We start from the raw sequence: 26376 nt of genomic DNA, 5'->3' as shown, positions 1-26376 counted from the left end.
ATGTAGGAGACAGTCTGTCTGCAAATCCACCTGAAATAACTAAAAGCAGATATAGAAATCCATCCAATCCAAATTTACAATTATTAAATTATCAAAAGTTTTAGTTTAATATATATATATATATATATATATATATATATATATATATATATATATATATATATATATGACAGTTGTATTTTTTCAGAGTTTTCCTTCTCCCCCTCCTCCCTTCTGGAGCCTCCTCCCTTTTTCCAGTCCCTGTAGATAAAAGATGGAAACATCCTGTTTAGTTAGAGCTCATTCTGATGTTTGTGTGACACTGTGTGATATCTCCTTATGCATATGACAAATAAATTGAGTCCTTCTTACTGAGATTTTAGCTACATCATTTTCCGCCACATGTGGTTTCACCACATTATCTTAAAAACTAATCTAGTTCTACCATATAACTAGAGTAGCACTGCTGTGTATATTCAGGCTAACATCAGGTTAACAAACTTTCCTAACAGTGATACTTAGTTGTTGTACTTGCGTGGGAAATTATTCTTTTCTACAAATTTGCGGCCAAATGTCAATATTTTTAAAGGATGACAAATTAGGAACCAACTTTACTACAAACTGGTGTAGTGATACTGGTGATCCATGCGTGTCTGGAAAGATATTTCAAACCTCCCACAGTGACCAGAGGTTTGGCCTGAGTGATATGGAAAAAATTTACTTGCAATTTTTCTGACCATTCCTGCAATTGTGATTTGGTTTGCAATTTAATCTTTTAAATTCCAGCTTCTTGTTCATTAATAGATACACTTTTTAATAGGAGTTGGAGGATTACCACATGAGATGACATCTAAATATGAACTGCTTAAAGCTGAGATGTCAACGGCTCACTTACAGTACAAACAGCAAGATGCAACCTGTGGCCAAAACACTGATGTTATTTATCTTATCTACACCACAGTGTCTCATTTCTCTCTACATGCTTTCTGCGCTGCATAGAACGTTTCACCCCAACGCCAGACACATGCATGTACGTGCATGTGCAGGTAGACACATTCTAACCAGCATCTGTCACCTGAAAATCAGCCTGAAATCAGATTTTTTTTTAAACTCACCCAGGGTGGTAAAGGATTTAGCACCAAGATGCAGCTGAAGAAGCTGAATGTTCGTCATTCTAGTCATTTCTGAGTCGCATTACGGCTTAAGATGAATCCAATATTTATTATAGGTTTTATTAATATTAACAAGTTGTCTGAGATTTGAACTTTAAGAATATTGAATGACTCCACTCTGTAAAGTAGTCATTATTCATCTCATCAGGACTTTTTAGAAGTGGGAGTGTTTTTTGTCCTTTGTTTTTGTCTTAAGTGTTTCAGGCATGTATTTGTCTTTGATGAGGACTGAAGATGTGGCTGTCACATGATGTTTAAATCAGACATGTAGCCTACCTCATCTTTGTCTCCTATTATTAAGACGCTGAACCCTCTCACCAGGAAAAGTTTTATGAGAATACGAGGAGGAAGAATCACTCACACTTTCTCTGTATTTCTCTGTAGTAAGACCCAGTTACTCAGACCTCTCTGCGCTGCAGTTGTCTCACACAAGCTGTGAGTGAGTAGATAATATAAAGCGAGTTTGCAATGCAACGTAAATCTGATGGAAACATTTCTGAGGCCGAGATTAGATCAAAATCCAGGGTGTTTGTGTTTTCTAACTCTCAAAAATAGGATGTTTCCTTACCCGAGTTTAAATGAGTACACACAAGAAAGACGGCAGGACTCGAGACTGAGGAAGTGGATGTTGTAAAACCTGGTTCAGGTTCAGGTTTGAAACCCAGAACAGGTGCTCATCAATCATGCTTCTCTGCAATTTGATAATTGCAACGTTTTAAATTGTCCATTTGATTTAAAATTGTTTAATCATCAGCCCTACCTGAAATGCACCTGATGGGTCCAATAAGATTTTGTAGGTGGCCTTTGCTCTAGTTTGCTTCTGATCATCAGCAAAGTAAACGGCTGGTAACTTGGATCTGAACATTGAAAATTTCGTGGTAAAGGTGTATAGCCATTTTAGCATCTCAGAAGAACAAAGCAGATGAGGAACAACCTGCTACGGCACGTCATAACAAGGTGGCTGTCTCTGCTGCTTTCTGTTGACCAAATTCTGAAGTTTTGGAAGTCCCTGACCAAATATTTTCAGAGCCTGTGTGGCAAAGCATTTCCTAAGATTTTGTGGAAGTGTTTTGCAGAGGACAGCACTGAAGCATCTGATATGTGCGTCCTCCTCCTCAGTCACATTCTGAAGGTGTTCTCAGACTGCTGATTAGATTCTGTTCTATGGAAGAGCAAAGAAATTTGTGAGTGAAAGGTATGACTTCTCTGAGAACAGCTTTCACAGCTAAATATCAAAGCTCTGCTTCACAACTGCTGTGTCTTATGAAGAGTACAGTGATGCAGGCCAGGCCTGCAGCCTAAAAAACATTGATATGAATGGAGTCTATGAGGTATATAGCATGGTGGAAGCTATTCTCAGCTCCCAGAAATGGAAGGTTGCTCTGACGCTGTTTTCCAAAGCAGATGTCCCCCCAGTGGTGAACCTGGGGAAAGACAGCACCTAAATTTTCCCCATTCCACCAATGCACATACAGAACATGTCTTTTCAATGATGACCTCAGCATGGATAAATGAGAGAAATTGTCTCAATGAGGCAAGTGTCATGGTAGAGCTGCAAATTTGTGTCATCTTTACATTGGAGTGGACAGACATGTACAGGAAATTTCTCTGAAACAAAAAAGTATTGGAAGCAGCCAGGAAAGGCCAAAAATATAAAAAGTAGACCTTTGATGAGTGCAAGAGAGTCATATTGTTTAATGGGTTTGATATTATTTTTTATTTAATATCCTATTTTTGTGAGGCTTGAAAAATGACCTTTGATGTTATGGAAATTGCCACCCTAATATTGTGTGATCACTGAGCAGAATATGATCTGTGGCTTAAAAGCAAATAATGTATATTGAGGATTTTTTGTAACTGAGTTATTGAAATGACTCATTTTTAAAAAAAAAATAATGGATAGATTATTTAAACTTTGGTATACTTAGCTTTCTTTAGCACACCACGACCTAACCAACACACAGTACTTTATTAATCCTTTAGCGATCCTGGGGACATTTTATGCCACTTTGATTTTTACTTTCATACCATTTTGCCTGTGTTGACTAAATGTAGCTGACATTTTCCAAAAGATATCTTTTTTTTTTATATAATTTTAATACTTTAATGTCAGTTCCCTCCTCCCTGAGCTGCCACCTTACTGTGGTGAAGAAATTTGCGTGTCCTGATGATCCTAGTAGCTATGTTGTGGGGGGCTCTATGCCCGTGGTATGGTCACCCATGGCAAACAGGTGTCTAGGGAAGGGACCAGACAAAGCACGGCTCAAAACACCCCTATCATGACGACAAACCACAGACACAGGTTTTCATTGCCCTGACGTGGGTCACCAGAGCCCCCCTCTGGAGCCAGGCCTGGAGGTGGGGTACAGAGGCGAGCACTTGGTGGCTGGGCCTTTGCCCATGGGGCTCGGTCGGGCTCAGCCCGAAAAGTTGCCCCCCAACTTAGTGCCTGTATGTTGGGGTTTACCCTGGTGGACGAAAAGGTAGCCTTCCTTTGCCTTTAGGTGGGGGGACAGGTCCTGACTGTTGTTTGTGCCAATGCACCAAACAGCAGTTCAGAGTACCTACCCTTTTTGGAGTGCTTGGAAGGGGTATTGGAGAGCACTCCTTCCGGGGAATCCGGCATTCTGCTGGGGGACTTCAATGCCCACGTGGGAAATGACAGCGAGACCTGGAGGGGCATGATTGGGAGGAATGCCCCCCCCATCTGAATACGAGTGGTGTTTTATTGTTGGACTTCTGTGCTCATCATGGATTGTCCATAACGAACACCTTGTTCAAGCATAAGAGTGTCCACATGTGCACTTGGCACCAAGATGGCACAGTTCGATGATCGACTTTGTAGCAATATCGTCGGACTTGCGGCTGCATGTCTTGGACACTCGGGTGAAGAGAGGGGCTGGGCTGTCAACTGATCACCACCTGGTGGTGAATTGGCTCAGATGGTGGAGGAGGATGCTGGTTAGGCCTGGCAGACCCAAGCGTGTTGTGAGGGTCTGCTGGGGGCATCTGGCAGAGTCCCCTGTTAGAAAGAGTTTCAACTCCCATCTCCAGCAGAGCTTCAGCCATGTCCCGGGTGAGGCAGGGGACACTGAGTCTGAGTGGGCTGTGTTCAGTCCCTCTATTGTTGAGGGGGCCAGCTGAAGCTATGGCCACAAGGTTGTCGGTGCCTGTCGTGGCAGTAACCCCCAAACTCATTGGTGGACACCATCAGTAAGGGATGCTATCATGCTAAAGGAGTCCTATCGGGCTTTTTTGGCCTGTGGGACTCCAGAGGCAGCTGATGGGTATCGGCAGGCTATGTAGAACGCAGCTTGGTGGTTGCTAAGGCAAAAACACAGGCATGGGAGGTGTTTGCAGAGGCCATGGAGAATGACTTTCAGATGGCTTCGAGGAGATTCTGGTCCACCATCCTGTGGCTCAGGAGGGGAAAGCAGTGCTCCATCAACACTGTGTACAGTGGGGATGGGGGGCTGCTGACCTCGACTCAGGACGTTGTGAGGTGGTGGAAGGAATATTTCGAAGACCTTCTTAATCCCACTAACACGTCTTTCGATGAGGAAGCAGAGTCTGGGGTTGGCTCTCCTTTCTCAATTTGGACTGATTTTTCTTTTGTTTTTTTCTTGTAAGAGTTGATTCCACAGGACTGAGTGTCCACAGTTCTTTACTACATGGACTGGGAATTTAAATTGTGTTTCTTTGATGCTGAAACTACATATTATTTCGTTATTGATTTAGAAAGCTATTTGAAGTCTGATGCTGTGATCACAAACCACTGGAAGCACCAGCAGAGTGCCATGACAGAAATTGAACTGAGCTTTTAAAGGCCAAACTGAAATAAAATAGGATCCTAGAATTTGGGGTAACTCGAATAGAGGAAACAGCATAAGATGTGAATCTGGTTTAAAAGTTATCTTATCATGAGCACAACAACCAGAGGAAGACATATTTTGATTGTATGGTCCTTTATGCTTTAAAGGGGATTTCTGCAATTTTGTGCAACCGAAGTGTGTGACTAGGTACCCAGTATATATATATATATATATATATATATATATATATATTGTCTTTTACAACCATGTTCTTCCATAAATAAGCTGGCATTTCAACATCTTCTAGTCTGTAGTCTGTTCTTACACCTGCACTACTCATACGAACATAGTGTCTGGTCCTAGATACTATTAGTCAACTGTAAACTCTTACAGTGCTACATCTCCAACTTGCAGATTACAGCATGCTACGTGCCATTTAAACCTTGGCTGAAGAGTGTGGAGGTGCTCATTTCTTCAGCGGGTCCAAAACTCATCTGCCAATACCTGTACTCATTTCCACTGATACTTGAACTAATCGTTTTCGCTGAAATCACCAGCTGGAGCAGGTATACCTGACTTTTGGGTCACAAGCATAGCATGTGTTAGCAAATGTGGTGAAGAGGGATCAGAAGAGACAGGGACTAATGGTTGATCATTGATTATAGATGACACTTCCGCCATCAAGGTACAGAGAACTTCATGTGTAAGGGGAGTATGTTTGGCTTGGAGCAACATTGAGTCAAGTATTTGTCAGGTCACACTGATCATGCTCTCTCAAACTCCTCCCATGTAAAAAAAGCATGTGGAGTTGAATTCCCATGTGCACCTCCATGTGCTCCAATAAAGTTTGTTCCTCTATCTGAGAGCAGTTGCCTAGCTGGTCCTCTCAATGCAAAGAAAGTGCACAAGGCATTGATGAAAGCAGAAGCGTCCATAGATTCTATTACTCCTATATGCACGGCCCTGGTACTCATACATGTAAAGCAGGGATAGCCAACGTCGGTCCTCGAGGGCACCAATCCGGCAGGTTTTCCAGATTTCCCTGCTCCAGCACACCTGACTCAAATTAAATAGATCCAACAGCCTATAAGGATCTTCACAATGACTCGTTAGTTTAAGTCAGGTGTGTTGGAGCACGGAAATCTGGAAAACCTGCTGGATTGGTGCCCTCGAGGACCAACGTTGGCTACCCCTGATGTAAAGAGAATGGCCTATCACTTGCTCCAGGCTGCACTACCCCTGGTGCATTGAATAACCACCTCCCAAGGACCAAAAACATCTAACCCTACATACGTGAATACATAGTCAGACGTTCTGGAGGAAAGTCTGCCATCTTCTGGATCTCAAACTTGCCTCTCAGCTTGTGGCAGATGACACGTGATGAACAACAAAGCTTATCCGTCTTTTGCCTGCCACAATCCACAGGCCAGCAGCCCTAACGGCCCACTCTGTGAAATGATGCCCCTGGTGTTTCACCATTTTGTCGTAATGACTTACTGGTACCTTAGTAACATGGTTTTCTATAGGAAGAATGATGCTGGTTTTTTTTTTTATCCCAGACCTCGCAGATGGGTTTTCAGACCTCCACCAACACACAACAGACCTTCAACACCCTGAAAAAGACGTTTCAGGGTGTGGATGTTTAACAAGGAATCTCGGCCCTGTGAACCACAAGGTTCTGGTGAGGTGTAGTGCTGGGACAGACCTGGTAGCCAGATCAGCTTGATTTTGTTCTGTAGGCAGAAAGTGTCACTGCTGAGTAGAAGGTGACCTGCATATTCGGTGAACACAATTGCACATGTACACAAAGAATCCCTTGGCACAACTTTGCTGTCACAACATCTGGTTTGTGGCCAAGTTCTTTTAGAATCACTTCTGCCATTTCAGCGGCTCACACAGCACTGCACAGTTCTAGATAAAGGACAGTGGGTTCAGGCTTAGGGGATGGCTTTGCTTTCCCAAGTACAAAACTAACTTGACACTTTCCATCTGCTGTGATGACCTTCAGGTAAGCCACTGCTCCTATGGCCCAGTTGAAAGCATCAGAAAACAGACAGAGTTCTGAGTACATTGCTGAGGAAAGGGACTGGATCCGGTGATGGTTTCTCCCGCTGTGGAAAACTGCATATATAGGCCATTGGATGAGTGCGTCTGCACTTACGGCTGTTTTGTCCTGGATTAATTATCCATTGAACTGGATCCTGCCTGCCAGGTATCCTGGTTTGGCGGTGAATGGGTCATCATCCTCATTTGTTTACAGACTGTTCACTTCAATAGCATCTGAGTGTTGTGGGTGTGCTTAGATCTGGTAGTCACTATGGGATGCATTATTGTGTAGGTTTTATGTTTGGTTTTATTGTATGTGTTAACCCTCCTTTTGTTTTCAGATTTGTAATCCCTGTACGAATCCAGCCATTGTACATTGGTTTTATTTTGGAGTTATTTTATTTTTTTATTTTAGCCCCTGTATTTATTTTAATAAAATAATATTTTTAATTTGTGAATCTGTTTGTCCAGGTGCATTAATTCAAACCTACTTGCCTTTCAGGCAGAATTTCCTGGTGTGAAAGTCCCCAGGTGGGGTTGTCTTTTTGTTTTGTTTTTTTTTATTATTATTTTGCTGTTTTAAACCAAACCGTACCACTCGCCACATTAACATACAAAATACACTTAGGCCAGAACACCTACACAGAGGCTGCACTTAACACATTTTGCCCCAGAAGTATCCTACTACCTGGTCCATAAGCAATAATAGTCTTCACGGCTTCACAAAAGTCTTATCTTAACTTCTGTTATCTTTTGATCTGTCTCTTTCACTATCTGTTTTCTGTCTCTTTCTTAGATAATGTCTTGCGTTTTTTTAAACCTTAGTACGCTGATGGGCAGCGATGGGACCCAAAATGTACATAATAAATGCCACTGTGCCATCAAACGTGTCAGAAATGAGGAGGTTTAAAGTCAGAAAGTTACATCATGGGTCTTTGCCTATTATGTAACTTATGTACCAGAGCACCAGTGTTGTGAAAGCAGTGCAGCATCCTCCGAGTTAATTCTACCACCACCATCAGCAGCAGCCACAGCAGCCGATCAAGGCTTTGATGTGGTAAACACGTAAATAATTTATACACATATGGCAGAATCTATCTAAATTTATAGTTTTATTTTCTTGTAATCACACAGTATCTCTGCCCTTCTTTTCCATTTTCATCTCATGTCATTTTTGACAGAGCTGCATTCATTGGCACAGAGCCAAAAAGGGATTAAAGATATGACGGGGCCAGCCCAGTGTCAATAAGGACTCTAAATTTAAAGCTCCAGACCACATTGCTGGATTTTTTTTCTTTCTTTTTTGAGAAAGTAAATGGAAGTTTAAGACAACAAAAAGTTGTGCAAAGTGACGGAAGAGTGTTTCCAGTGTTCCAGAGAGAGTAATGTGGGAGGGAGGAGGGAGAGTCAGAATAGATAAATCAGCTGTAGGAAGGAGCTCTGGTCATGAGAGCTGCTGGAGCTGCAGCTGTCTGATGATGGAGCTCAAGGATGGAGCTGAACTCTGCTTTCCACAACTATTCAACATATCCTGCAGAAAGCCGACACTTCACTGGTCTGAAACTGTGCTCCTGAACATCTTGCTGGTCTTCATCTCTCTGATCACTGTAGTTCTCAACCTGCTCGTCATCATCTCAGTCTCCCACTTCAGGCAGAGATTCATTTCTCAAAAGTTTTAGAAGTGGAAAAAAATATTAATGTGATGTGACAGTAAAATGTTTTTCATCAGGAATATGTTGAAGTCATTAATGGGTAATGATGCTTTTCTGTCTCCTTCCAGGCAGCTCCACACACCCACTAACATCCTCCTCCTCTCGTTGGCTGTCTCAGACTTTCTTGTTGGTCTCCTGTTGATGCCTTTGGAAATCTTCAAAAAAAGTGCCTGTTGGATACTCGGGGATGTTGTGTGTGTTTTATATGGTTATCTGGTCAGTCACATTGTCTGTGCCTCAATCGGCAACATAGTTCTCATATCTGTTGACCGTTACGTGGCCATTTGTCACCCTCTGCATTACCCCATCAAAATTACTGTGACCAGAGTGAAATGCTGTGTTTGTCTGTCTTGGCTCTGGTTTGGTTTCTTCACCATTGTTTACTTAAAGGATGAGCTGATTGAACCAGGCAGGAATAATTCCTGTTTTGGAGAGTGTACGCTTTTCATTAGCTATGTTGCGAGAGCTGCTGACCTTGTTTTAACCTTTATAATTCCAGTTTCTGTAATTGTATTTGTGTATGTTAGGGTTTTTGCTGTGGCTGTGTCTCACGCTGTTGCCATGCGCTCTCACATTACAGATGTCACCTTTCAGCATTCGGTGAACGTGACAAAGAAATCTGAGCTGAAAGCAGCCAGGACTTTGGCTGTCCTTGTAATTGTTTATTTAATATGTTTCTGCCCCTTTTACTGTTATTCTCTTGTCACTGTTGATTTAACTGGAACATCATATGCATCATTTCTGTTCTTTCTGTTTTATTTTAACTCCTGTCTAAATCCAATAATCTATGCCCTGTTTTATCACTGGTTCAGAAAAGCTGTTAAACTCATTGTCACTTTGCAGATTCTGCAGCCTTGCTCTTGTGAAGCCAACATAATGTAAGCAGTGTGTGAAATTGTTCCTCCTAACAGAGTTGGTGAAAGAACGAGTCCAGGAGTCGGACAAAGTAAAAGTGAATTCCGTCTTTGGAGTATCAACAATGAAATGATATGTGTTCCAGAAACAAGTCTTCTGACAGTTCTTACTACTTCTTCAGTTTTTATTACATTACTCTGATTTTCTTTTGCCCTCTTCAGAATATCCTCGTTATTTCTTATTTTGAAATCAATTTTTATTGATTTAAAGCAAATGTGTGTTTTTTTCTCCTTTTTTATTTCCTGAAAAGTTCTAAAACTTTAATACTACTACTACTACTACTACTACTACTACTACTACTACTACTACTAATAATAATAATAATAATAATAATAATAATAATAATAATAATATACAGTATAGGATGACAACAAATGAAGCCTATATTAAGTGTTTCACATTTAATAAAATTTATCCTTTTAGCAGATAATTTTACTGATAAATATTTAAGCTTCAACACAAAATGGTGTTAGCATTAAGTTCTAAATCTGTTGTTCTAAATTGTTGATCTGTTAAAATAACCAAGAATATAAATAAACAAGGTACAGATGTATGCAGGGTTTTGGGGTTAGGGTGTTACACATCTTTCTTTTAAGCCCTGTAACACGGTTTTTGGCTTCTGCCTGAAAATTGCATGCCCATTTTGAAATTAGTATATTTTTGCACCCACATGATCTATTTGAATAATTTTGGAGTCATAGTAAAATGAAGGCTCGTAAAATTTGTTAAGATGTATAAAATTAGTATATTTGTTACTGGTGAAGAATAAATGAAGATTGTTTACTGTGCATGTTTTCTTTTTCGCATTGCTGTTACAGCACACAACAGCCATAGACACAACGTAAACACACATACATACCATATGACTCGGTCATTCTCATCAAGCAGTATGACATGTTGATAAGTAGAGAGTTAACATGACACCAGCAGCAGCCAATTCAAGTGAAGGACTACATAAATTCAAATACTGTACCTACAATATACTGCTTTATATATGTTAAAAGTGAAGTAAATTTGATTTTTTTTATACATTAGATTTAATTTCAGAACAAAACTTGAACTCTTATTTCACACTATTCAGATATTTACAAGAATGTTACATCTACTTAGAAATTATTGCTGTATTTTTCTGGATTAACAAAATAGTTTTTCTATAGAAAAAGCCTGTTGAGTTTTTTTTTTTTTTAAATTAACCAGATATTTTTGCTTCAATTTTCAATTTAGTTTTTATTTTCATTTATTTTTTATTATTATTATTTATTTATTTATTTTTAAATTAATTATTTTCTTAATCAAGTGTCTTTAATGACAAATATATTTTCATGAGATTCTCTCAGTCATGGTCTCATCTGCGGAAAGAAATGGCAGAATAATGTAAAGGAATGCCATTTAGTAATTTACAGGATGATTGTTTAGATATGTTGGACTTTGTCATGGTTTCTGGGTTTTGGTGTGTGTTTGATCATGGTTTAGGATTTTGGTTTTTGTCATGTTTAGTTCGGTCTTGCTCTTGGTTTATAGTTCTTGGGTTTTATCATGTTCAGTTTTTGTTATGTTCATTAGATTAGATTAGATTAGACTTTATTATCTCACAGTGGAGAAATTCACTTGTTACAGCAGCTCTTGTTATAGAATAAAGTGCAGAAAGACAGAATAAGGTGAACATGCATCACAGCAAGAAGGTGCAATATAAATTATTTACAAGACAAAGTCTAAGAAAAGCAAAAATATGTACCATTATAAATATAAAAGTATATATATATATATATATATATATATAAATATATATATATACTATATATATATATATAATATAACAACAACCTCACAGACTATATACATATTTACATGGTGATGGTGGGATATGAAGAATATGATGGTATTGATAATGGGGGGTATTGCACAGTAAAATATAAATAAATATTACACAGTATTATGACTATACAGATAAGTTGTACAGTCTGACAGCAGTGGGAATGAAGGACCTGCGGTAGCTCCTTCCTACACTGAGGGTGTCTCAGTCTGCTGCTGAAGGAGCTGCTCAGCCCCTCCACAGTCTGGTGCAGCGGGTGAGAGGTGTTGTCCATGATGGATGTGAGCTCGGCCAATATCCTCCTCTCACCCACCTCCTCCACAGAGTCCAGCGGGCAGCCCAGGACAGAGCTGGCCCTCATGACCAGCTTGTTCAGTCTCTTCCTGTCCCGGTCAGTGCTGCTCGCTCCCCAGCAGACAACGGTGTAGAGGACAGCAGAGGCTACCACAGAATCATAAAATGTCCTTAGCAGAGGCCTGCATACTCCAAAGGACCTCAGTCTCCTCAGGAGGTGGAGGCGACTCTGGCCCTTCTTGTACAGGGCGTCTGTGTGGTGTGACCAGTCCAGTTTACTGTTGAGGTGAACACCCAGGTACTTGAAACTGTCCACCCGGTCAATGCTTTAGGTTTTCAGTTTTGTCATGTTTGGTTTTCCCTCTTGTGTTTCTGTGGTTTCTGTTCTGCCTCATTAGAACACCTGGCCTGATTGCTCATCCACTTCACCAGTTCCCCATTACTCCTTCCGTGTATATATGTCCCTGGTTTTCAGTCACTCCTTGTCAGATCCTCTTATTTGGTCATGTGTGGTTTTGTTCACTGGATTTATCCCTGTCGTGTGTGGTTCCCTGTCTTGAGTTTTGGGAAATAAACCTTGTCACCTGCACCAATTCTGCCTCCTGCCTTGACTGCCTGCATTTGGGTCCTCACCTCCTCTGATGTCCGCCATTCATGACAGGACTTCATGTAATCACAGCCCCACAACTCAGTTATGCAGTAAGAAATGAACTCTAGATCTCAAGCTTTTGTAGTACTAGAGGCTGCAGTTTGAAGACTGCAACCACAGTCCTGTGGGACCCTCCTTCATAACACCCCTTTTTACACTTTTCTGGTGTTCTTTACACACATTTTCATCTTTCAGCATATCGTTTTACACTGTTAATGTGCTAAAATAGATATGGATAAATAAAAGAAGGCAGACATGTGGCCGCAAGTCCGATGACACGACTACAAAGTCGATCATTGAACTGCAGCCTAAAGGGTCCAGGTGCCAACTGCACATGTGGACACTCTTCTGCCTGAACATGGTGTTCGTTATGGACAATCCACGATGAGCACAGAAGTCCAATGACATAACATCACTCGGATTTATTTTAGAGAATGGTCTGTTCCTCCTAATCACCCCCCTCCAGGTCTCACTGTCATTGCCCATGTGTGCCTTGAAGTCTCCCAGCAGAACAAGGGAGTACCTAGAAGGATAGCTCTCCAACACCCCATCCAAGGAGTCCAATAAGGGTTGGTACTCTGATCTGTTGTGCGATGCATAAGCACAAACAACAGTCAGGACCAGTCCCCCCACCCGAAGGCAGAGGGAGGCTACCTACCAGATTAAACCCCAATGGACAGGCACCAAGTCAAGGGGCAATGAGTATGCCTACATCTGCTCAGCAGAATTTATTTAATCTCGCTGGACCTGACTGAAGGGGACAGAAAAAGGATAATAGTGCACAAAAGAACAAATAAGAGTAGAAAAAAGATGGATAACAGATAAAAGGCAACAACCCTTCAATCCAACCTAACACCTGTACAAAAACACAAGAGAGAAAACAGAAAACAAAGCTGTCAATAATCAGGAGTTTCTAAAAACATAACTAAAAAAAATCAAAACAATAGTAGCTCTTAGTGTATCAACCCACTGGACAACTCAGTGACTGCGTCAGCATGCGGAGAACGAGGAATGCTGAGGGATCAGAGAAGTTTGTTCATGAAAATGCAACCACGCCTCTACGGAGACTAGAAACCCAGGCAATCAGCGGCAATCCCGGAGCATGAATCCCAGTCACCGCACCACAAAGACCAACCAGACCCACCCAGAGGTTGGCAGAGGAAGGCCCCAGCCAGAGGCAGGGTCCATGAGCCTTCCAGCCGCACGTCGACCACTCCCTCTTCCTCCCCTCACCCACGCTCGTATATTCTCACCCCCATCCCCTCAACCACCCCATACATCCATATCAATGTTTTTAAGATTGCAAAGAGTGCATCACTGTACTCTTCATAAGACACCACAGTTGTGAGGCAGAGCTTTGACATTTTGCTGTGAAAGCTGTTCTCAGAGAAGTCATACCTTTCACTCACATATTTCTCTGCTCTTTCATAGAACTGAATGAAATCAGCCTCACATTTCTTTGCCAAATCTGGGCTACCTGTCTGCCTTTCACAGCAAAACCAAAAAAAAAACGTCCTTTAGCATCCTCTCAAGTTTCCCTTTAAGTTCAGTCATCACTTTAAACACAGATTATATGGTAAATGATTTAGCCTCAAGTGCTTCAATCCAGACTGAGAAGACCTTCAGACTGTGACTGAGGAAGAGGAACTACATCTCAGACACTTCAGTACTGTCGTCTGCAAAGCACTTCCACAAAATCTTAAGACATTCTTTGTCACCCAGGCTCTGAAAATAGTTAGTCAGGGGCTTCCAACACAGTAGCATTCGGTCGATAGACGGCAGCAGAGACAGCCACCTTGTTATGACGTGCCACAGCAGGTTGAACTCATCCACCTCCACAAAACTTCCTCAGCTAGGATGTTCTTCCAAGACACTAGAATGGCTACACACCTTTAACACAACATTTTCAATGTCCAGATCCAAATTGTCAGCCACATATCTTGTGGCTTTGTGCAAAATGTGTGCTAAACACTGTTTTCCATAGTTAACGTTGGTGTTGTCTGCTGGTTATGCTGACATTTTTTGCAAATCCCGACCAGACATCTCCAGTTTTGACAGCAGCTGATTTCTTATAGCTTTCAATATCTCGTTACTGTCACTGTAAAAATAAAGCAGAGCATGCTGCATGCCCTACTCAAAATGAAAATATTCGCAGGTTACCGCTTTAGCTATTGGTAAGTTATTGTGGATCTCTCGGTCAACTTTTATTTCACAGTCTACACTCCTGCATGACTGGTGATGCTTAGATAAACTTTAGGAAGTTCTGCAGCGGGGGGGTTACGTCCAAGGGACACCTGGGTCCATGATTTGTCATCACCATAGGGGTGTTTTGACAACAAGTTGCTATTTTTAAAACCTATAAGGAATATTGGATCCATTTTAAACTGTAATACGAGTCAGAAAATAATTGAATAACGTGTGTGGCTGGAACATCAGGGTGGGTACTGTGCCACAGGGGTGGCTGTCTGGGGAGGCCTGGTCCTTTTGGTCATGGTGTGGGCCCTCTACCTTGTGTAGGTTGGGGGGTTGCCTCTGGGCTCTTGGTGCTCAGGGCCCTTCGCTCTGGCTGCGCTGGTTGGCCAGTGCCTGGTGGGGTCGACGGCTGCCAATCTTGGCCATTTATCTCTTTTATTTTTTATTCATTTATTTTTTATGGGTGTGTCATTTGTACTTTGGTTGTTGTTGTGATACATGTTGTTTTTGTCTTGGTTATGTTTTTTAGGAGCTCCTAATGACTGTCAGCTTAGTTTTCCTGTAAAAGCTATAAGAAATTATCTTTTTCTCTACAGGTGTAGCAGTTGGTTGTCTGGTGTTAAGTTGAATTGAAGGATCGTTGCTTCTATCCACTGTATCTTTGTCTTTACTTCCTTTTTTCCACATTCCTTTTTACTTCTCTCCATTACTGTCCTTTTTTATTTTTTTTATTTATTTATTTTTTTCTATCCCCTCAAGTCAGGTCCAGCAAGATTGCACAAATTCCATAATCCAAAATAAATAAGATAAAACAATATATTTACAAATAAAGAAATTAAAAAAATTAGATTATCAAAAGCTACCCATAAAGCTCCTCTTAGCAGAGCAAATTTGTTCCGCATAAATAAGCAAAACATGAATGTTTCTATCTTTACCATCATGGTAAAGAAATGATGACTCTGGATTGATTTTCAGGTGAATGAAGCCAGTTAGAGTGTGCCTACATGCACATGCATGCACATGTATGTCTGTGGCATTGGGGTGAAACGTTGTGTGCAGCGCAGAAAGCGTGTGGAGAGAAATTAGACACTGTGGTGTAGATAAATAACATCAGGTTGCATCTTGCAGATGGTAAGTGAGCCGGTGACATCTCAACTTTAAGCAGTTTATATTTAGATGTCATCTCGTGGTAATCCTCCATCTTATATAGAAAATGTATTTCTTGATTAACAAGAAGCTGGAACTTAAAAGATTAATTTGCAAACCAAATTGCAATATTGGGCAGAAAAATCATACGTATAAGGAGAAATCACACAGTGTCACACAAACATCAGAATGAGCTCTAACTAAACAAGACGTGTCAAAGTGGAAGTTTGTCTTTGCACATAGTTATTTTTAAACATGCTCAGTTTCTTACCATAAAAAGTATAAAAAATTTATAGTATAATGCAAAATTTACTTTTTATTTATTTTATTTTTTATCTATTCTATGCCCTTTACATACAAACACTTTACAATTAATTATTAAAGCCTCTTTGATATGTAAATGTAATAAAAGGGTAAATTTTTGGGGGCCTCTTTTGTTCTGTGGTGATCTGTAGATAGTAAATGAAGAAGAACATGAAAAATCCTATTTGTTTAACTTAATATTTGATTTAGCTTCTTTAGTTTCTTGATTCAGACTATTCCATAAACTGACTACATCATATAGCAACAACACATTTGTTCTGAAAAATGGTTTAATAAATATCTCTCATCCTTTTGAATGACAATTATTTTGTGTTTATTCAAATATTTGTAGAATATTGATCGATAAACATTTAATATGAGTTTTATAAATTAGTTTCACAGCAGACATTTCATTAACACATGTGTTGAAACATCACCTGCAGAAACCGACTTTTATTATTATGTTATTATGTTTTGTAAATCCATCTTTTATTTCACTTTTTGACAGTTGACCTTTTCCCAGCTGTAGATCCGCCCTGCTCTGTTACATAATTGTTGATGAGACCAACACAACTCCAGTCTCTCTACACTACAGTATGTTGGTCTCTCGGGATCCAGGCAGCAGGATCTGCAGAGTGACAATGAGTTTAATCGCTTTTCTGAACCAGGAGTAAAACAGAGCATAGATCAGTGGGTTTAGACAGGAGTTAAAATAAAACAGGAATAACAAACATGTTGCAACTGTAGGATTCATCATGTTAACATCAACAAGAGAGTAACAGTAATATGGGCATAAACATGATAAATATACAATGACAAGAATACCAAGAGTCCTGGCTGCTTTCAGCTCAGATTTCTTTGATAAAGTCACTGCATGGTGGACTGTAACAGCTGTAATGTGAGAGCGCATGGCGCGAGCCTGAGACACAGCCACCACAAATACTCTCATATACAGAACTATGATCACAGTAACTGGAAATATGAAGGTTAAGATAATGTCAACAGTGACTGTAATATAAGTGTATTTAGGCACACATTCTCCAAAGCAGGAGTTACCCGTGCCTGGTTGAATCAGTTCAACTCTCACGTAGAAAATACTGAAAACAAAAGACCAAAGCCAACAAAGACAAACACAGTATTTGGCTCTTGTTAAAGTGATTATTTTGGAGTAATGCAGAGGGTAACAAATAGCCGTGTAGCGGTCACATGATATGATAACAATTGTGCTGACTGAAGTAGTGAGAGTTTGACTGACCAGATACAAATATAAAGTACACACGATATCCCCAAAAATCCAGCAGGATGTGTATCTAAAGATTTCTCCTGGCATCAACACAAGACCTACAAGTAAGTCAGAAACAGCCAGAGAGAGGATGAGGATGTTAGTAGGTGTGTGAAGCTGCCTGGAAGGAGACAGAGAAACATTAAGTACCAACAAACTATGTAAAAATATCAGCAAGGAAAAATTTACATAATCAAATTATGTCAATATAACCATATAATATTATTCATATACTTTCATATAGTTTAGATTCTACTTAGAAGTTAATCTCTACCTGAAGTGGGAGACTGAGATGATGACGAGCAAGTTGATGGCTATGGTGGTCAGAGAGATGAAGAACAGCATGAGTTTCAGGAGCACAGTTTCAGACCAGCGACGTGTCGGCTTCCTGCAGGACATGTTGAATAGTTGTGGAAAGCAGAGTTCAGCTCCATCCTGGAGCTCCATCATCAGACAGCTGCAGCTCCAGCAGCTCTCTGACCTAAACTCTGTCCTAAAGCTGATTTATATTTTCCAGCCGTCCCTCCTCTCTCCACCTTTACTCTCTGTAGAACACTGTCATCACTCTTACCTCACGTTACACAACTTTTTGTTGTCTTAGAAACCAGGTCACTCTCTAAACATCTTTTTTTTTTCCATCTCCGAGTTATGACTATGTCTATGCAGGGAAATAACTTTTGGTATATTACACATTACAAACAAATAAAGAATCATGAAAGAAACTATATGTGATAACTACATAAACCCATATTATAACCATAGTGTGTCAGCAGGGTTTTGGGAAAAATTAAAAAATAAAAAAAATGTACCCTTCAACAATAATATTACTGCCTTCCAAATTTGGTACCGTGTGACAGAAAGATCTGTTTGTGTCTTGTGTTGCCCTTCTACTTCCTGGTTAGAGTGTCAGTCATGTTTCAGCATCAGACAGTACCTGAGAATTGGCATTCAACAAAACAGATAGAGTACAGTGTGTTTGGCATAATATGAATGCACTTTAAAACTCTGGTGTGAACCAAAGAATCAAAATTTGGTTTACCTGAAAACCGGTGTCCTTGGTTCACTCACAGGTGACCCCTGCTGCGGTTCACCTGCCTTGTGAAATCAAATGAGTTCTGAGTTGGGAAAATTTGATATTATTCAAACATATGTCTTGTTTACAAAATCCTCCATGGTCAGGCTACCCCCATACTCTGTAACTTTACTTACTCAGACTCACTCCGGATTATGAGAGGGGTGACAAGACGGGACTGTATTATTCTATCTCAGACATGTGCTTTTAGTCAGTCTGCCTTCTCAATAAGAGCCTTGAAGCAGTGGAACTCTATTCCAAGTCATATCAGAAAACTTACCAGTCAAAAAAGTGGCTTACTGATACCTACATTGTTACTCTTAATATGTTTTTTATTTTTTCATCCTGATGTTTCATGAAACTATGATATATGTTTCTTGTAGGTTTGTTACTGATTATGTACTATTTTAGTAATTGTCTACGTGTGTGTGTTCATAGTGTATTTTTATAATGTTTTATCAGTCAGGTAGCCTTGTAAGATCTGGCCAGGGACTACGGGTGAAAATTAGCCTTTTGGCTAACCCTGGCATATTTACACAGGTTTTTATCTTTGTTTCTTAACATGTGCTGTCCCTGTTAAATAAATAAAATGAAAAAAAAAGAAAAAAATGGACCCAGTAAAACAGAGTAGAATAAGTGACAATGAATGCTTGACAGCGCAACATGTTGGGTATCTGGCTTCCTCTCCTGCTGCTCATTCTAGACAGGTTTTTGTGAAAACTGGATTAGGTTTGAGCACCAAATTAAACAAACAAACACAAAACTGTAAAAAGTTATTGTTGCTCTATTGTTTACTAGTGGTGGCTGAGCAGTATTTAGTCCTGGCCAATCAATGAACTGCATTTTCTTCTTCTTTATTATTCCTTGTCAGTGGCCATTTTAGGGAATATCAACCCTAGCGATGGGCCGCTCTAATAAAGTCTTGCCCACCCTCTGGCCCTCCGTGTACCATTTCATCCACATAAAAGCAAAATTGATTTAGAGGTTACCACAATAAACCATATCAGTGCTACAGCACCATGCAGCCATGCAGTGAACAAACACATCTTAATGTTTCACATTAGCACGTTAGTATAAATAATGTTCTTTTTACTTGCATTGGACACTGGTAAAAAACATAGTTTGGTGAGGCTTGAGATGGACCATATAACAGCTTTTTAACTTTATCCCTTGCATCCATGTTTATTGACGTCACATATCTGCTGTAAGCTTTACACAGTCAATGTTTAACAACGCTGCCGTGGCTTTTTTTTTTTCTACCACATAATAGGGATATGGGATAGGTCCAGCTCCCCCCCGGCCCTGGATATATTGTTCTAATTAAACACTATAAAAAATGAATGAATGTTTTTATGTTTGGCTTGGTAATGCCTCAGCGTTGATGATGTGTTGTTGTTATACATCAGCTGCTGAGGACAGAGCAAACACTGCACCTGTGAAATCACCAGGTCTGCTGAAACTTTCAGCAGTTTTTAAATCAGGGTTTTCTATTTGCTTCCTTCATTCAGAACAAATGTTAATTCCCCACACTGGAACTTTAGTTTGTGATGTTTATCTATTTTATTTAGTTTTCTCTTTCTTTCTTTCTTTTATTTAATTTCTTTTATTTTTTAAATCTGTTTTTAATGCACAGCTTTCTGTATCCCGCTGCAATGCTTTTAATGTAAAGCACTGAATTGTCTTGTACATGAAATATGCTATGTAAATAAATTTGCCTTGCCTTTATTCTTTCACTTTTTAATTTATTGGCAACTGAGTTTTTGTTGTTGGAATGACAGACCCGTATCTTGGAAATAATTTACCTAATTAGGGGTATCAATTTAAATTCCCACACTTATGATCTTTTCTGTAATCCATCACAACATAATAAGACACTAGCTAAATAGCTATATATTAATATTAATCATAAATAATCATCATTTGTGAGTTTTTATATGCCGATGCATGATCGAAATAGCCAATGCTACAAATATTTAGTGTTAACTGACCTTCTCTTGGGTAAACATCAGATGTCCAATGGTCAGTAAATGCAGCATGTAATGAACTTGTTCACCATCATCTTTACCATGTTCTAGATCACAATTCAGAATGTCATCATCTTATCAACATCTCCATGGTGATAATTTCTGTCATTAAAGCCACCAAATGTGTTGACTGACGTTAAAGTACAGCTGAAGCAAAAACCCTGTCTACCACCTGCCAGCTACTGTGTTAGAGAAGGTCCAGCCAAAAACAATGGGGTAAATACGTGACTGTGTGAACCATGAACTGCTAGTTTCCTCCTTCTCAGCCATAAACAAGCCCCTGAAACAATCCAGCACCTCACAGCAGGGTGAGGATACTGGCAGGCAAAGAATACATGGAAAGCCATAACCAAGTAGCTAGCATAGTGTACAGAAACAACTGTGCAGAACATGGAACGGAGATCCCTAGGTCACAATGTAAACACCTCCCAAAATGGGGGAGAATGAGAAGGCTAAGATCCTGTGGGACTTCCAGTTACAGACTGACAAAATGGTGGTGGCCTACCAACCAGACATTGTGATCATGGATGAACAGCAAAGAAAAGCCATAATGATGAATGTAGCCATCCCCAACAATGGAAATATCAAGAAAAAGGAACATGAGAAACTGGAGAAATTCTAAGGACTCAAGGAGTGTATCTCAAACTGCACACTTACATGAGTGCACTGGAAGGTAGTGCATAGTGCGCACTAAGCACTACCTTATGTAGTGCACACTATCGTGGGTAAGTCCTGATCCAAATTGAGCACTAACGTTTTGCACTTACCGGTAGTAACGTACCAGCTTAGCAGCGCCGCTCCGTTAATGCTTTTTTTTTCTTCCAAAATCCAAAATCACGTTAACATACGTGTTTGCATGTCATCATACTTTATGCTATTAAATGCCTTTTAAAAGGCCTCATTAGTGAAACAAAGAACCGTGGCCTCCACTGTATTGATCTATCTCAGTTGATAACAATAGAAACCATCAGCACACGTTCATGTGTCTTTGCATGTCTCCCCCATACTTGTTAGTATAAAGTGCAATTTAAAACACTAAAAAACAGCTTTTAAATAAGCAAAGATATCTTAACTGAATAAAAGTACTTTACATTATACATCTGTTTTCATTGGTGTTTACACTGATACCGTTCACGTCTGGCAACAGGAAGCCGATTATACTAGAAACCATCATTTAAAATATGAAATGCAGTAATGAAGATGCTAAAACAGGGATGCAGAAAACATTTTATTTAAACTTTATATTAAAACATTTCTCTCTTGCTGCCTCCTCTTCTCCACAGCAGCGTCGTAGCCCCCAGGTGGTAAATGCCTCAGTGCCACTGCGGGCTCGGTAGTTTGATGCCACAGGGACCTACAGTGAACACAGAATGGCAGTTTATATAAAAGCAAACATTATTATGTACTTTATGGGTACTTTGCAGACGCTTATCTAAAGTGATGTACAATCAGCTACGGCTTCGTCAGCGGTACCATCGAAACGGACCGGTTCTCTAACCAGTGGTGTTTCCTAATCAGTTTTCAGATCAAGGACCATTTCGTTTATGCCAGAGACCCCGCAGTGCTTAATCTGGAGGTTCGACAATCATGAATAAACATACGGAAACTATAGCATAAACTTTTTTAAGACTTATAGCCTAACTAGATCCGCAAAATCGGCTATAAAACTGCTAACATTTACCTTGCTAACTCTACTGCAGCCTCCAAAAAATGATCAGATCCATAACTGTCATCAGGGATAGAAGAGATAAGAAGCATGCTGCAGTTTATCTTAGAATTATGATCAAATATCTTCATACTTACAACAGTAGAAAATACCCTCCGCCTGCATCGGTACCGCTGAGTCGGTGGCTGCCAGCTATGAAAAACTGGTTGAAAGTCCCTCCCCTTCCGCTACGTCAGCAAGATGGCATCCGTTTAGTGCGTGTAGTGTCCATTGTTTCGCACTAAATTTTTGGCCGAGTTTAGGGCAGTATCCGGGTACTTTCAGTGCACTGAGTTTTTACTGAAATTTCTGTGTCAGCGCACTAAGCACTTAAATGTAGTGTTCGAAGTATAGAAGTGTGCGGTTTGGGACACACCCCATGTTCAGGCATAAGAGTGTCCACATGTGCACTTGGCACCAGGACACTCTAGGCCGCAGTTCCATGATCAACTTTGTAGCTGATGGGGAAGGAGCTTGAGCTGGTGTGTGAGGGTGAGCGGTTTTGGCTAGATATAGTTGGACATACCTCGATGCACGGGTTGGGCTCTGGAACCACTCACCTCGAAAAGGGTTGGACCCTCTTTCATTCTGGAGTTGCTCCCTGTGAAAGGCGCCGAACAGGTGTGGGCATACTCATTGCCCCCTGACTTGGTGCCTGTACGTTGGGATTTAACCCGGTGGATGAGAGGGTAGCCTCCCTCCGCCTTCGGGTTGGGGGAATGGGTCCTGACTGTTTTTGTGCTTACGCTCCGAACAGCAATTCAGACTAACCACCCTTTTTGGACTCCGTGGAGGGGGTGTTACTTCCAGAGCTATACTTCCAGGGACTCCTTTGTTCTGCTGGGGGACGTCAGTGGTCACGTGGGCAAGGACAGTGAGACCTGTTGGGCCACAACCCACCCCCGATCTGAATTGGAGTGGTGTTTTGTTGTTGGACTTCTGGTTTCGTCATGGATTGTCCATAACGAACACCATGTTCAGGCATAAGAGTGTCCACATGTGCACTTGGCACCAGGACACTCTAGGCCGCAATTCCATGATCAACTTTGTAGCTGTATTATCAGACTTGTGGCCACATGTCTTAGATGCTTGGGTGAAGAGAGGGGCGAAACTGTCAACTGATCACCACCTGGTGGTGAGTTGGTTATTTATTTTATTTTTATTTATTTAGCTACATTCATCACAGCATTTCTGCTGAGTCGTGACTGATTTTGATTGTCAAGTAAATGTACTGTGTTGTACTAAAAAAACAGTTATCTCGGAAGTAGTAGTAGTAGTAGTAGTAGTCTCAGTAATATTTTTGTTTACTTTTAATCAAAGTTATCTCTGCCCTTCCGTTTCATCTTCATCGCATCTCATTTTTTTGACAGCACTGCATCCATTGGCACAAAACCAAAAAGGGATTAAAGATATAAGCTCTTTTGTTTGGGGTATTTTTTTTCTTTTGAGAAAGTGAAGGGGAGCTTAAGACAACAAAAAGTTGTGCAAAGTGATGAAGAGTGTTTACAGTGTTCCACAGAGAGTAATGGGGAGGAGTGGGGTGGGGGTGGGTGGGTCAAAAAAATATAAATCAGCTGTTGGAGTACTTCTCACAAGAGCTGCTGGAGCTGCAGCTGTCTGATGATGGAGCTCCAGGACGGTGCTGAACTCTGCTTTCCACAATTATTCAACGTCTCCTGCAAGAAGCCGACACTTCACTGGTCTGAAGCTGTGCTCCTGAACATCTTGCTGGTCTTCATCTCTCTGATCACTGTAGTTCTAAACCTGCTCGTCATCATCTCAGTCTCCCACTTCAGGCAGAGATTCATTTCTCTAATCAAACTACTGTTTCACTTTTAGACATGGAAACACTAATATTAACCTGTTTTCTGTCTCCTTCCAGGCAGCTCCACACACCCACTAACATCTTCCTCCTCTCGTTGGCTGTCTCAGACTTTCTTGTTGGTCTCCTGTTGATGCCTTTGGAAATCTTCAAAAAAAGTGCCTGCTGGATACTCGGGGATGTTGTGTGTGTTTTATATGGTTATCTGGTCAGTCACATGGTCTATGCCTCAATCGGCAACATAGTTCTCATATCTGTTGACCGTTACGTGGCCATTTGTCACCCTCTGCATTACCCCATCAAAATTACTGTGACCAGAGTGAAATGCTGTGTTTGTCTGTCTTGGCTCTGGTTTGGTTTCTTCACCATTGTTTGCATAAAGGATGAGCTGATTGAACCAGGCAGGAATAATTCCTGTTTTGGAGAGTGTACGCTTTTCATTAGCTATGTTGCAAGAGCTGCTGACCTTGTTTTAACCTTTATAATTCCAGTTTCTGTAATTGTATTTGTGTATGTTAGGGTTTTTGCTGTGGCTGTGTCTCACGCTGTTGCCATGCGCTCTCACATTACAGATGTCACCTTTCAGCATTCGGTGAACGTGACAAAGAAATCTGAGCTGAAAGCAGCCAGGACTCTGGCTGTCCTTGTATTTGTTTATTTAATATGTTTCTGCCCCTTTTACTGTTATTCTCTTGTCACTGTTGATTTAACTGGATCTGCATATGCATCATTTCTGTTCTTTCTGTTTTATTTTAACTCCTGTCTAAATCCAATAATCTATGCCCTGTTTTATCACTGGTTCAGAAAAGCTGTTAAACTCATTGTCACTCTGCAGATTCTGCAGCCTTGCTCTTGTGAAGTCAACATAATGTAAGCAGTGTGTGAAATTGTTCCTCCTAACAGAGTTGGTGAAAGACCAAATCCAGGAGTCGGACAAAGTAAAAGTGAATTCCGTCTTTGGAGTATCAACAATGAAATGATATGTGTTCCAGAAACAAGTCTTCTTCAATTCTGACACTTGCAGGTCAAACCAGTTTTTATTACAGTACTGTGATTTTCTATTGGTCTCGTCGGAACATCCTCGTTATTTCTTATCTTTAAATAAGTTTCATTGATTTAATTCTTATTATTGTGTGTTTTTTTCCCCTTTTTTGCTGCACATTTCTAAAACATTAACAACAACAATAATAATAATAATAATAATAATAATAATAATAATAATATACGTATAAGATGACAACAGCAATTGCAGCCTATATTGTTTTTTAGATTTAATAAAAGTTATTCTGTAAGCAGATCAGTTCACTGATAATTATTTAAGCTTCCCCAAAAAATGCTGTAAGCCTTAAATTCAAAATCTATTAAAATAACAGAGGCTATAAGTAGAGCAAGTACAGATGTATGGAGTGGTTTGGGGTTATGGTGTTACATGTGCTTTGTAAAAGCCCTATAACACTGTTTTTGGCCTCTGCTCTAAAATTGCACACCCATAATGAAATAATTTTATCTATTTTATCAGGTCTATTTAAATAGTTTTGAAGTCATAGTAAAGGCAACGCATGTGAAATTAGTTAAGAGCTGTACAAATGTGTATATTTTTACTGGTGGAGTATCAATAAAGATTGTTTGTTTGTCATTTTTTCTTTTTTGTATTGTTTTCATAGCACACGACAGCCCAAAGCACAATGTAAACAGACATACATACAATATAACTCTGTCATTCTCATCAAGCAGAATGATATGTTAGAAAGCAGATAGTTAACAAGACCAGCAGCCGCCAATCCAGGCCAAAGAGTTCACTAAGTTCAAATACCTTCCCTACAAGTTACTGCTTTATGTATGTTAAAAGTAAAATGGATTTTTTTTTAATACAATAGATTAATTTTCAGAACAAAACTTGAACTTTTATTTGACACTACTCAGATATTTACAAGAATGTTACATCCACTTTAAAATTGTTGCTATATTTTTCTAAATTACCAACAAAATTTTCTATGGACAAAAACGGTTGTGTTTCTTGTTACGTTCATTCATTCATTTACTCATTCATTATCTGAACCGCTTCATCCATTAAAGGTCGCAAGGAAGCTGGAGCCTAACCCAGCATTTAACAGGTGACAGGCAAGATATTTTTGCCTCAATTTATTACTTTTTTTCTTGTTATTAATCAAGTGTTTTTAATGAGAAATATATTTTCATGAGATTATCTCAGTCATGGTCTCATCTGCGAAAAGATATGTCAGATCAAAAGGAATGTCATTTAGTAATTTACAGGATGATTGGATTAGCTATGTTGGACTTCATGTTATCGCAGACCCACAACTCAGTTATGCATTAAGAAATTAAATCTAGATCTCAAGCTTTTGTAGTACTAGAGGCTGCAGTTTGAGGACAGCAACCACAGTCCTGTGGGACCCTCCTTTATAACACCCCTTTT

At 40.0% G+C, this 26376-nt stretch overlaps 3 protein-coding genes across 3 annotated transcripts; 2 read left to right on the top strand and 1 right to left on the bottom strand.

The window, feature by feature from the left end:
* The first annotated feature begins 8487 nt into the window (after positions 1-8487).
* On the top strand, positions 8488-9603 carry LOC121650542 (trace amine-associated receptor 13c-like). Its single transcript, XM_042002097.1, has 2 exons — positions 8488-8660; positions 8790-9603. Exons 1-2 carry the CDS (start codon positions 8488-8490, stop codon positions 9601-9603), a joined length of 987 nt encoding a protein of 328 aa, XP_041858031.1.
* A 7020-nt stretch (positions 9604-16623) lies between these two features.
* Positions 16624-17763, bottom strand: LOC121650230 (trace amine-associated receptor 13c-like). The gene is made up of 2 exons (XM_042001626.1): positions 17591-17763; positions 16624-17437 (listed from the first exon to the last, which is right to left on the bottom strand). Exons 1-2 carry the CDS (start codon positions 17761-17763, stop codon positions 16624-16626), a joined length of 987 nt encoding a protein of 328 aa, XP_041857560.1.
* Positions 17764-23740: 5977 nt separating this feature from the next.
* Positions 23741-24813, top strand: LOC121650238 (trace amine-associated receptor 13c-like). Its single transcript, XM_042001634.1, has 2 exons — positions 23741-23913; positions 24000-24813. The coding sequence occupies exons 1-2, from the start codon at positions 23741-23743 to the stop codon at positions 24811-24813; spliced, it is 987 nt and encodes a 328-aa protein (XP_041857568.1).
* The last annotated feature ends 1563 nt before the right edge of the window (positions 24814-26376 follow it).

Source organism: Melanotaenia boesemani, chromosome 12 (assembly GCF_017639745.1).
Source record: "Melanotaenia boesemani isolate fMelBoe1 chromosome 12, fMelBoe1.pri, whole genome shotgun sequence".
Classification (NCBI taxonomy): domain Eukaryota; kingdom Metazoa; phylum Chordata; class Actinopteri; order Atheriniformes; family Melanotaeniidae; genus Melanotaenia; species Melanotaenia boesemani.
The sequence above is the reverse complement of the archived record's forward strand: the minus strand, read 5'-3'. Positions and strand labels throughout refer to the sequence as shown.